The 12,937-nt window shown below is 39.5% G+C and overlaps 1 protein-coding gene across 2 annotated transcripts in view; it reads left to right on the forward strand.

Annotated features, from left to right (window-relative positions):
- The window catches only part of DENND5A (DENN domain containing 5A), a 76,826-nt gene that overhangs the window by 39,482 nt on the left and 24,407 nt on the right, over positions 1-12,937 (forward strand). For both annotated transcript variants that reach the window (XM_033120107.1, XM_033120108.1), the window contains 5 exons: positions 3,555-3,872; positions 5,050-5,265; positions 6,106-6,340; positions 11,933-12,083; positions 12,753-12,846. In XM_033120107.1, coding sequence (XP_032975998.1) covers positions 3,555-3,872; positions 5,050-5,265; positions 6,106-6,340; positions 11,933-12,083; positions 12,753-12,846 — 1,014 coding nt within the window. The remainder of the gene's footprint in view (positions 1-3,554; positions 3,873-5,049; positions 5,266-6,105; positions 6,341-11,932; positions 12,084-12,752; positions 12,847-12,937) is intronic.

The following is a 12,937-nucleotide window of genomic DNA, read 5'->3' on the forward strand; positions in this document are numbered from 1 at the left end:
CCAGGAAAGGTGCACATAATGAATAGAGAGTGATGACAACTTCGGGGTATTTCAGAAATGGTACATGTTTATATTAAAACATTCTAACAATGCACAAAAGCATAAAGAATAAAGTAAAAGTTACTTCAGATTTTACTACCCAGATAAAGCTACTTTCAACATTTTGGTGCACATCCTGTGGTGTCTTTGCGCTGCTAGAAGGAAGCTTTGAGGCAGGATGGGGAAATTCACCTGGGCCTGTACAAGGAGGGGGGGGGCGTTATCTGGGTGGGGGTGGGGCAGACATGATTTGTAAAAGGGACTTTATCCATAGGGCTGGAGAGTGTACATCCCCTGACTCCCTCTATATCAGAATTCATCAGCTGCCCATCATCGGGCATCACAAGTCTGTGAAAAGCCCTTTGTTTTTTATACCAACACATGAGCTCAGCTGGCCCTGGGCAAGTGAGAGTGCTGAGCTGCCTTCGTGAGGCGTCCTTTGTCCTGTGCTTCTCTTCTGGGTTCACTGTCTGAGGCCAGCAAAGAGGTACTTTGTCCTCAGCTATTCAGGGGAAGCAAGCAGAGGATAGAAGAGTAAAGAAGGGGGTGTTACTTCTTTCTGTCTTGAGTCCTTCTTTCTTTTCTACTTTTGCCCCTCCTGTCTCAGGTTACTCCTTCACTTATCTTTTTCCCAGTAATCTGTGTATTGGGCTCCCCTTCAGTGAATAACATGGCGATAGAATAGGGGGTGATGCTGGCTGTGATTTGGTATTAGGAACCGGGCTGGGAACCGGGCATCGTGACCTCCTGCAGGAAGAGATTTGGGAGACTTGGGGAGTTTGAGGATCTATGTGTTCACTACCTCAGAGCAGCTAAGTCTTCCCATGGTCTTTCCCAACAAGGCAGGAGGTTAACTGAGGAAAGCTGATTACTTGGATTTAGTGCCTCTTCCAGGTTACTTCTTTAGCTGTTTTGCAGGATCTGGCCTCTTCTCAGTCGAGGAAAGGGGTGTGTGAGGAGTTTGAGGTTGGCTTGCAAGATGCTTCTGTTTGCCAGAGCCCTCTGTCAGGAAACAGCATGAGGCTATTGTATGAGCCTGTAATTGAATGGCCTCCTGTTTCATTTTGCCTTCTTACCCTACCTCTTTTAGCCCAGTTCTGCAAAGAATGGCTAGTGGTGTCTACTCAGAGGCTCCTATCCTAATCTAGCCATCCCTGAATGTGCCGGAGCTGCTTTCTCTCCTCTAGCCACCTCTGGCCAGGAGTATATCTATGATATGTGGATATAGTATTTGGAGTTCATAAAATTCTTTAGACAGTCTATATTTAGCTCACAGTAGTGAGAGAAAAGCCAACCAAGCATTGTTGAGTGGATGCAGTTATTTTTAGCTGCCTCTATGTTTCTTATTGCACAAACTACTTTTTTTCATCTAAAGAGAGAACTGATGGGGTAAATGATTGCATTGTGTACCCTGGTGGGTCACAGTGCTTTGTTCTGTTAGCTCATAGACAGGGTTTATGAGGCAGACAGGTAAACGTCATGACTAGATGATTTAATTCTGTCTTTACTATCTTTTTTAATGACTTGATCTGTGAAAGCATTTACAATTTTAAAATATTAAACAAATAAACAAGTAGCCCATTTTAGGTGTTAAACATTTATCTATCCTTTAACTTAGACAGAGTTTAAAGTTGTTATCTAATGAGGAACTCTAGAAAGAGAAATTTATAAAGCAATTCTTCTAATCTTTGCATTGTGGATATGGGAAAGTTCTCTTTTTTAGTTATAGATTGGAGGCGGAGTAATTTATGCACTGAGCAAATGTGGACCAGCATTTTGTTATACAACAGAGGCACCCTGCCAGAGGAGGGACTATTTAATGATGGAGCTGGAAAAATTGCTTGTCCTTAGGGGAAAAGAGTAAAACAGGATCCCTACGACACGCCATAACAAAATAAACTTGTGGTGGATTAAGAAATTAAATGTCAAGAGCAAAAGTATATATCTTCTAGAAGAAAATATAAATACCTTTCTGATCTCTGGGTAGGGACTTTGTAAACAAGATACAGAAAACACTATCCATAAAATAAAAGCTCGATAAGTTTGATTTTTTAAGTAAGAAAAAGACATCTTAAAATGAGAAGATAAAAACTAGGAGACGATATGTGTAACACATATAACCTACAAAGAGTTAGCATTAGGAGATGACCAAAATCCTACAAATCAGTAAGATGATAAACAACCCAATAGAAAAATGGGCTAAAGACATGAAATGTATTGCACAAAACATACACATTTCTTTACTTCACTAGTAGTCAGAGAAGTGTAAATTAAACGTACCAGTGTTGGTGGCAAGATTAAGAAATCTGATGATACCAACACTAGCATCTTTTTATTATGGAATTTTCCTATCTAGTAATACTGTATATGTTCATCCATTTATAGAAAGCTTATTTCCACAGTGATAATAACAATATTAATTAACATTTATTATGTACTATGGGTCTGGCACTGTGCTAAATCTTTGACATTTATTGTCTCATAATCCTCAAAACAGACCTATGATAATAGGTAATATTATACCTATGTTTTGTGAATGAAACTGGCAAACTCTTAAGCATTTAATAATGCACTGCAGTGAAGGAAATGTCAGTTGTCTTGGAAAGAACAGGTTCATGGATATAGGATACATATTTTAAAAAAGTCCTTTCTGATTTATAGCTGTAAGAAAATGCTAATAGGGACAAGAACTATAAAATATTTAAGTTAAATTGAAGAAGAAATGTATAAGAACACTAAGGAGAATAGTGGATGGTTAAGAGCTTGAGGGTATGACTGAAGTAAGGCTAGCTGAGTTCAGAGCCCCGCTCTACTAACTGTGCAACTTTGTACAAGTTATTTAACATCTCTTTGTCAGTTTTGTCTGTAAAATAAGAATAGAAAGACATAACAAATTGTTCTTTGTTAATTCAGATTACCCACCTTACCAGTAATGTATGAGAGTGCTTGCTCTATCGAGAAGCAATCTTAAAGCAAGAAGGAAGCACAGAAATCACCAAGACCAGCTACCAAATCTTGCAGATCAGGTCTGAAGCTCAGAAAGGGATGATGGTATGCTCAGAGTCATATAGGGAGATAGTGACAGTCAGGTCTGGATCCTAGACTTTCCAACTCCTTGTGTTCTTTTTACTGCCGTAAGAATTCACGAATTCGACAAATAATTTTATGAGCATTTATTATTATATATGTGAGACTTTTGTGCTAGATGCTAAACATCTATCATCACATAATCCTTACCACTGTCTAAGATAAGTGTTTTTATCTCTTTATTTCTGTTTTATACCTGAGGAAACAGAATCACAGAGGTTAAGTAACTTTCCCAAGATCATACACCCAGAAAGTGGGAGGGGCAGCTTGGAACTCAGGTCTCTCTCCTGAGCCCTATCTTCTTTATACCATACTTCTTATGCACCCATTTCAGATGTCTTCTCTCTCCTGTCTTGTTCATTACCCTTTCTGAAGCTTCTTCCTTAATGCTCTGGAGTTGTTCACACTCATCCTGTTTTGACTGCCAGGCTAACCTCTGCTTTGTGGACATTGACAACCACTTCATTGAGCTGCCAGAGGACTTGCCTCAGTTTCCCAACAAGTTGGAGTTTGTCCAGGAAGTCTCTGAGATTCTCATGGCATTTGGCATCCCACCTGAGGGGAACCTGCACTGCAGCGAGAGCGCCTCCAAGCTGAAGAGGCTGCGCGCCTCCGAGCTGGTCTCTGACAAGACCAACGGCAACCTCGCAGGCTCCCCTTTGCATTCCTATGAGCTCCTCAAGGAGAACGAAACTATAGCCCGGCTGCAGGCCTTGGTCAGGAGGACTGGGGTGAGCCTGGAGAAGGTAAGATGCTTTGTGAGTCTGTGACAGTTTTGTGCTAGGGTGCTGTGTTCAAGTGTGGGGTGAGCGAGCACTGAGTTCAGGGCAAGGCATATTTGTGAGCAGTGAAAGAAAGCTCTTGTGTGGGAGATTCAGCTCCCATACGTTATCCAAGTAAATGCTACTTGAATCTAAATCTGGGATTCGATCTGGGTAGCTTCTCACTTGGGCCCCACGGAGAGCGTGTTCTCATTTTGTCTGAAGGGATGGTGTGGTAAACTGTGTTCAGACCTCTTTCAGACCCATTGCCCTGTGAGTTCCATAGCAACCTAAAGCATACAGAGCAGGTATTGTTAACTCTGTTTTGATAGTTCAAGGAACCAAGGCTTAGAGAGCCTGAGGGTTTTGTCTAACATTAAATGCCTAGGAAGTGGCTGAGCTGAGGCTAGAACCTGGTCCTCTTGAATTCTAGTCCTGTGCTCTTTTCAGGGATTTACTTAGCTTTCCATTTCCTGACTTTGATTAGACGATTAGCTTTCTGCAGTTTTTTACCCATCTTCACCCTCCCCCATTCTCACTGTTAAATTACTTTTGTAAATTACACATAAGCAAAATGGGCCGATGGAATCATTTTGTTGGGCTGATTTTTACTGAAGTGTGAAATGTTTCATTTTCCTCCTTTATTTTGCTTATAAAGCAGATATTGAAAAAAAAAAAACATGGCCAGGTATAGAGGAGCAGAGAAATATTTAGAGAGATTAAAAAGGTTATAAAAGACAGAGTAAGGAAAAATTCTTAGGGAGAAAGATAAGGAAAGTGATATGGGGAAAAAAAATCAAAGAGATGAAGGGAGAGCCAGAGTCTGACCTTGTTGCTTTGCATTTTCATTTTCTCGCTGACTTCCAGATTCCCTCCTTGCCCTGACCCTTAAGGTAAATAGCACCTTTTCCTCTGTTGCTTAATTTCTCTCTGCCCATAATAATCACTTTCATTGAGTAGCGAGTACCTGCAAATGAAACACTATTTCTTCTCCATGTCAGAATTCCCTTCTGTTTTTCCCCTTCCCATTATCTCTTCTTTATTTTCTCCATTTGCTGCAAAGTAAATGACTACTGTGGGGGTAGGAGGGGACAGATGGGTTGCATTTCTTTGGGATAGAAGGAAAAGCTGTTTGTTCTCAACTGTTGTTCCTTTTTTGTAGCTGGAAGTGCGTGAAGACGCCAGCAGCAATAAGGATCTGAAAGTTCAGTGTGATGAAGAAGAACTCAGGATTTACCAGCTAAACATTCAGATCCGGGAAGTTTTTGCAAATCGTTTCACTCAGATGTTTGCAGATTATGAGGTGTTTGTCATTCAACCCAGCCAGGATAAGGAGTCCTGGTTTACTAACAGGGAGCAGATGCAAAACTTTGATAAAGTGAGTATCAGCTGGGGAGATGGGGAGGCACGGATATTTAACTGAAGATGAGTTTTTCTTCCATAATACAGTTGACTCTTGAAAAAGACAGGGGTTATGGATTCTGACCCCTCCTCCTGCTCCCCCACCCGCCCAGTCCTTGGTATCCCAGGGGATTGGTTTCAGGACCCCTGCAGATACCAAAATCTGCAGATGCTCAAGTCCTTCATATAAAATGGCGTAGAACAATGCGTGCTGTTAGCCCTCTGCATGCACAGATTCCCAACTGCGGATCGAAAAGACTGTTTTTGATCTGCGGTTGGTTGAATCCACAGATGCAAAACTGGGGATATGGAGAGCCAAGTGTATATTTAATGAAAAAAATACGTGTGTAAGTGATCCTGTGTAGTTGAAACCCGTGTTGGTCAATGGTCAATTGTATTATATGCTGGAAACAAGTTCACGGTCCTTCTGATGCTGATAAAATACAAAGTCTTGTTGCTTTAGAACAGAGTGCTGGTTCTTACATCAGCTGATTTACCTTCAGTCAAGGAGCTGTCTTAGCAGAGGTGCCCATGCAGGTTGAACATCAGGATTCTGGGAAGACGGGTTGCTACAGTAGGTTGCCTGAGTAAGTTTGGACTAGTGTGTCAAGGTTTCAGGATATCTGAAATTATAAGTAGGTTAGTGAGAGTGTTAAAAAAACACTGATGAAGAGATTTTGCTGTTTGTTTTTTCTAAAGACTTAGGAAGCTTCAGAGAAGAATCAACCTATGGATCCTTTGGGTGCACTGCCTTTGCTGACATACTCTCCTCCCTCTTCCCGTTTGATGACTGTCTGTTTCCTTCTGCTCCTACCAGGCATCTTTTCTCTCAGATCAGCCTGAGCCCTACCTGCCCTTCCTCTCAAGATTCCTGGAGACACAGATGTTTGCTTCTTTCATTGACAATAAAATCATGTGTCATGATGATGATGATAAAGACCCTGTGCTCCGGGTATTTGATTCCCGCGTAGACAAGATCAGGCTGTTGAATGTTCGGACACCTACTCTCCGCACGTCCATGTACCAGAAGTGTACCACGGTGGATGAAGCAGGTGGGGCCTCCTTGGCGCTGCACTTTCTAGCTTCCTGGATCACGTCACTAACGTGTCCCTGTTCGTAAACACGCCAGCTGCTGTCTTTGTTTCTGCTTTTGTATAAGTTGTGCCCATGGCCTGAACTGCTCTTTCCCGTCTTTTCTGCCTGGTTAACTTCTTCTCATCCTTTAACAGTGTCAGTTAGGAATGGGTCCTGCTGTAGGTGATAGAGAACCTGTCAGCAGTGGGTTAGATAGATGTGGGTGTTGTTTTTCTCACGTTAGCAACAAGTGCAGCATTGGTGGTTGCTCAGCGGCCCAGCAGTGTAATCGGGACCCTAGCTGCCATCTTTTTACTCAGCTGTCCTTAGCGTGTTGACTTTTGTCTTCATGCTTGTTGCCTCACGGTTACCAGAGGTTTTTTATGTTCAGGGCAAGAAGAGGGGAGGTTGCTACCAGATGTATTTTCCCTCTTATATCAGAAAGCAAAAGCTTTCCCAGAAATTCCCAACAACTTTTATGGCCTCAGAGGCCAGGACCATGTTAGTGACCATCCTTAAGTGCAAGGGAGGCTGTGAAAGTGAGTATTGAATGGGGTGTAATGTTACTCTAAACAGTATTGGGGTTCTGTTAGCAAGAAAGAAGGGGCAAATAAGTTAAGAGTAAGCAGTTGACAGTGTTTGCCACAGAAACCTGGCTGATATGTCTCCCCTGTGAAGCCTCTGTGTTTCTGCGGTGCTGTGTTCTAACCTCACCTCTGTCATCTCTGTTTCTTTGAGCTGTCATCAACAGGGAACAATTTAAGAGCAGAGACTGTATTTACCCGTTTTCTTACCCTCACTCATCTAACGTTATACTTAGCACGTGTAGATGTTAAAAGTTGTTTGCTACATGCATGATTGAAAAGGCCTTTTTGTACATAGAGGCCTCATTTAGATCAGTTTATTAGAGGATAGTCTCAGTTTGAGGTGTCAGATTTAAGTGTGTTCACTTCCTTGCGGGATGTTCAGTGTCCTTCTAGCCTTTTTGTATAATTACTCATTTGTTTACCAAATATTATACATACTGACTACATGCTTAACATATGACAAGTGCTCAACAAATACTTACTGAATGAATGAACATGCCAAGCATCTTTCTAGGTTTTGAAGATACAACTGGTGACAATTTGGGCCAAGTCCTGCCTTCATCGAGTACATTCTGTAACCTCTGTCATTCCCTTTCAACTTGTTCTGGGCCTTTCATTAAGACGGCATTTCTCTTGGCTGAGGCTTGGGGATGTGTTGCCCGTGCACGTGGACTGCTCTGATGTGGTCACCCTTGCCTCCTGGCTTCAGATTCCAGAACCCTGCAAGGCTTTGGTCCTAGGGAGCTTGGTGGAGGTTTTTATAAGACTGGAGGTTTAGAGAAACATCTCCCAAGCCGTCAGTTTAAATCAGGACTTCCCAATCTTTTCATGTTATGCTACACTTGAAAGGAAAATATTTGTATCTGGCTCACTGGAATCAAGGGAGGAGTCTGCTTATAGCTCTAGGCTATAAAGCGAGAGGCTCTGGTCACTTGAGGCCTTGCCTATCTGTCACAAGGCTTGAGCCAGTCAATTCTCAGCCCATCTGTAATCCATTTGTTGAACACCAAACACCACAGCGTACTGATTTGAATTACTTTGGTCTCAGCTGAGGCCAGAACATGTGTTCTCTTGGGACTGTTAGAATGTGAGGTTTGGGAAATGGAAGGAGGGTTAACTAACTCTCATTTGTATGACTCATTTCAGAAAAATGGGTTTCACAGAGACCTTTCAGGCAACTCTGGGCTCTGCTCCCAGGAATAATGGAAATATCTTTGCCATTGGTATATCCCTTCGGTATGCCCCGGAGAGAGAGGCACTCCAGCTGTGCTGAAGCAGGGCTCTGGCCCCTGGCCTCAGATCCTGAGCCTGGAGGAGTCATTGAGCCACCTCACTCCATCCCTCGTGGATACCTCAGCTTCTTCAAACAGTCTGACTGGAAAGTGTTAAAAACATAACGAAAGGGCTATTTTCGGAGATCCTTTAAAATGTTACATTTGAAAGGGATCTTGATGGTGATCATTTCTACTCACCCACTAATTTTATAGCTAAAGATGTTCCTTTGGCTCACACATGTCCGCAGGGCCTCGAATAGTCCCTGGTACATTTTAGACACTGAGTAAGTTCTGTTGAGTAAGAGTAAGGATGGAAGGAAGTGAGGGAGGTGCAAAGAGAGAAGGCAGCTTGACCTAGGGTAACAGCAAGGCCCAAAGGTTGACATGTTTTTACATGACTAGAAAATACCAGGATAGTCACCAGGTTTTAAAATTTTTACTCTTTAAAAATTTTGAGGTATAATTGACCTACAATAAATTACACATATTTTAAAGTTTTGGTGCACACACACACACACACACCCACACACCCACTAAGAATTGGCAAACATACCCATCACCCTCAATAGTTTTCCCTTTTCTAATACCTTCATCCCATCTCCCCACTCTCTCTCCAAATCCCGAGGGCAGTCACTGCTGTGATTTTTGTTACTGTAGAGTTTTCATTTTCTAGAATTTTATATAAATGGAATAATATAGTATGAACTCTTTTTTTGTTTGTCTTCTTTTATTCAGCATAATTATTTTGAGATTCATTCATGTTCCTTTTATTGCTGAGTAGTATTTCATTGTATGGGTATTACTAAGTTTTTTTTATCTGTTTATCTGTTGGTTACCATTGGGCTATGAACGTTTGTGTACATGTTTTCTTTTCCTTTGGATAAATACCTAGGAGTAGAATGACTGGATCATATGATATTTGTATGTTGACTTTTTAAAGAAACTGTCAAATTGTCTTTCAGAGTTGTATGTTTTGCATTCCCACTAGTAGTATATGAGAGTTATAGTTCTGCCACACGTTTGACAACATTTAGTATAGTCAGTCTTTTCATTTTAGCCATTCGAATAGGTTTGTAGTGGAATCACATTGTGGTTTTGATTTGCATGTTACTGATGACTAATGATGTTGAACATTTTTTCATCTGCTTATTTGCCATCCTTTCATCTTCTCTGGTGAAGTGCCTGTTTAAATTTTTGCCCATTTTTTATTGGGTTGTTTAAGTATTGAGTTTTGAAAGTTTATATTCTGGATACAAGCCCTTTAGCAGATATACGATTTGCAAATATTTCCATCACTCTGTGGTTTGTCTTTTTGTTTTCTTAACAGTATCTTTTGAAGAACAAAGGTTTACGTTAGGGGCCTAACTTACCAGTTTTTAAAAAATGGATTGTGCTTTTGGTGTTGTATCTAAAAAAGTCTTGCCTAACTAAGGTCACGTAGATTTTTTTCCCCCTCTATATTTCCTTCTAGAAGTTTTATAGTTTTAAACTTTATATTTGGGTCTATGATCCATTTTTTTATAAGTACTGTATAAGTAGTTAATAAGCTAAGGGTCCAGGTTCATTTTTTTCCCCATGGATATCCAGTTGTTCTGCCGTCATCTGTTGAAAAGACGATTCTTTCTCCAATGAATTGCCTTTTACCTTTTGTCAAAATATAAGCAATCTGTATATGTGTAAGTCTAATTCTGGATTCTCTGTTCTGTTTCATTGATCTATCAGTCTAGATAGATCTATCAGATCTAGATAGATCACACATTTATACCAGTACCACACTGCCTTAATTATTGTACCTTTATATTAAATCTTGAAGCCATGTAATATTAGTCCTCCAACTTTATTCTTCTTTTTCAAAGTTGTTTTGGCTATTCGATGTCTTTTGTATTTCATATATATTTAGAATCAGCTTACCAGTTTCCACAAATGACCTGAGATTTTTATTGGTATTACCTTGAATCTGTATATCAATTTAGGGAGAATTGATATTTTAACATTATTGAGTCTTCTGATCCATGAACCTGGAGTATCTCTCCATTAATTTAGGTCTTGTTTAATTTCTGTCAGTGTTATGCACAAGTTTTGCATATCTTTTGTCAGATTTATCCCTAGGTGTTTCATATTTTTTGGTGTTATTGTAAAGGTATTTTAAAATTTTAATTTCTGATTGTTCATTGCTAATATGTAGACATATAATCGCTGTGTATATTGATCTGTAACCTGCAACCATACTAAACTTACTCTTAGTGGCTTTTTATACATTCTGTCAGATTTTCTACATAGATACTCATAATTTTACATTTTCCTTTCCAGTCTGGATGCCTCTTATTTCTTGCATTATGTAGAACCTTTACTATAATGTCAAATAGAAGTAGTGAGAGTCGACATCCTTGTCTTATTCTTGATTTTAGATGGAAGGCATTCAACATTAAATATGATGTTAGCTGCAGGTTTTTCACCTTTTATTAGTTGAGGATATATGCTTCTGTTACTAGTTTGCTGAGACTTTTTATCAGAAGTGGATATTGTATTTCATCAATGCTTTTTCTGCACATATTGACGTAGTTACACAGTTTTTAGTGTTAGTTTGTTAATATAGTGAATTACATTGATTGATTTTTGAATGTGTAAACCAACTTTGCATTCTTGAGGTAAACTCTCTTTGGTCATGATGGATTATCTTTTTTGTATATTATTGAACTTGATTTACTAAAATTTTGTTTAGAAAAATTTTTACATTTTTGTTGATGAGGGGTATTGGTTCATAAGTTTTTTAATAATATGTTAGTCTGAGTTGGTATTACAATAATGCTGGCCTAAAGAATAAGTTAAGAAGTATTTTCTCCTCTTCAATTTCCTGGAAGAGCTTGTGTAAGTGATATTTTTTTTTAGCTCTTTGGCATAATTAATCAGTGAAGCTATCTGGGCTTGGAGTTTTTTTTGTTGTTGTTGTTTTTTTGTGTTTTTTTTCCAAGAAGGTTTTAAACTACAGATTCAATTTGAAAAGTAGCTACAGGGCTATTCAGGTTATCTATTTCTTCATGAGTGAGCTTTGGCAGTTTGTGTCTTTCAAGGAATTTGTCCATTTCACCTATTGTCAAATTTGTTGGCATTGAGTTATTCATAATATTCCCATATTAGTATCTATAGAATCTGTAGGAATGTCACTTCTCTCATTTCTGCTATTGGTAATTTGTGTCTTTTCCTTTTTATCCTGACCAGTTTGACTATAAGTTTATTAGTTTTAGTGATCTTCTGAAAGAACCAGTTTTTGGATTTATTAATTTTCTCTGTTTATTTCATTGATTTTACTCCAGCTGTTATAATTTCCTTTCTTGTACTGACTTTGAATTTAATTTGCTCGTCTTTTTATAGTTTAAGGTGGAAGCCGAGGTCATTAGTTTGAGACCTTTTTTCTTACCTAAGATAGGAGTTTAGTGCCATAATTCTTTTAAAGTAATATTTTAATGACATACCACAAATTCTGATATTTTGTATTTTCATTTTTATTCAGTTCTTATTTACCTTTTCTTTTTTTGATGCATGAGTTGTTTAGAAGTGTGTTATTTAGTTTTAAGATATTATTGATTACTGTAGTCAGAGGACATAACTTTACATAATTCAAATTATTTTTAAATTTATTGAGACTTATTTTATGGTCTAGAATATGGTATATTAAAAAAAATTGACTTTTGTTGTTATTTTCATCCAGAGAAAGCAATTGAGCTGCGTCTGGCCAAAATTGACCATACTGCTGTTCACCCCCATCTACTTGACATGAAGATTGGGCAAGGGAAGTATGAGCCAGGCTTCTTCCCAAAGCTGCAGTCTGATGTGCTTTCCATCGGGCCAGCCAGCAACAAGTGAGTCAACGCCAGGGATTCCCTGATCCAGCTCCCTCATCACAGCCTTGTAATCATCCCATATCTGGGCCTGAGTTGGTGGAAGACCCCCGAATTTTGTAAAGCAAATATGGAGAAGACCCATACTATCTAGGTTGTTCACTTCTTTGAACAAGAAAACAGGTGACAAGATATCATCAGCTCCTATCTCCACTGTGCAAATTGGGATAGGTCCACATACCCAGGACCTGCAAAAAGCTAGGCTGCAGATGGGTTGAAATTATCTCATGACTGAATCCCATACAACACTAGCGTTGTTTCTTCAATAAGTGCTGTTTGAAATAATTTAAGAGTCTGAACTGAAAGTAGATAACTTAGTAGGATTGCTGTTCTTTATTTACTATTGGAGATAAGTGTATCAAAGCTCAGACAGAGTTGACCGAGTATAGTTTTGGATCGGCACATGTAGTTTTTGTAGATTTTTTTTTAGAGAGAGAGTGAGATCTGTGTTCCCTGGGAGTTATCTTTCTTGACCAGTCACTGATCTTTAAGCTACTCTTCCTCAAGTTCTCTGAGCTATCTCTGGTGACTTCCCAGCATTGGTTCCTAGACATTCAAGTTTTCTCCTGTCAATTGACCTTACTTTCTTAGTGGGATGATGTTCTTAGTTGCCTGCTTTGATTCTTTCAGGTGGACAAAAAGGAATGCCCCTGCCCAGTGGAGGCGGAAAGATCGGCAGAAGCAACACACAGAACACCTGCGTTTAGACAATGACCAGAGAGAGGTGAGACACCTTAAGAATGACAAGGAATGCTATACTCTCCTTCTCTTTCCTATTTCCTTGGCCTCTTGTCTGATTCACTTGTCCTAGCAAT

Source organism: Rhinolophus ferrumequinum, chromosome 11 (assembly GCF_004115265.2).
Source record: "Rhinolophus ferrumequinum isolate MPI-CBG mRhiFer1 chromosome 11, mRhiFer1_v1.p, whole genome shotgun sequence".
In the NCBI taxonomy this organism is placed as follows: Eukaryota; Metazoa; Chordata; class Mammalia; order Chiroptera; family Rhinolophidae; genus Rhinolophus; species Rhinolophus ferrumequinum.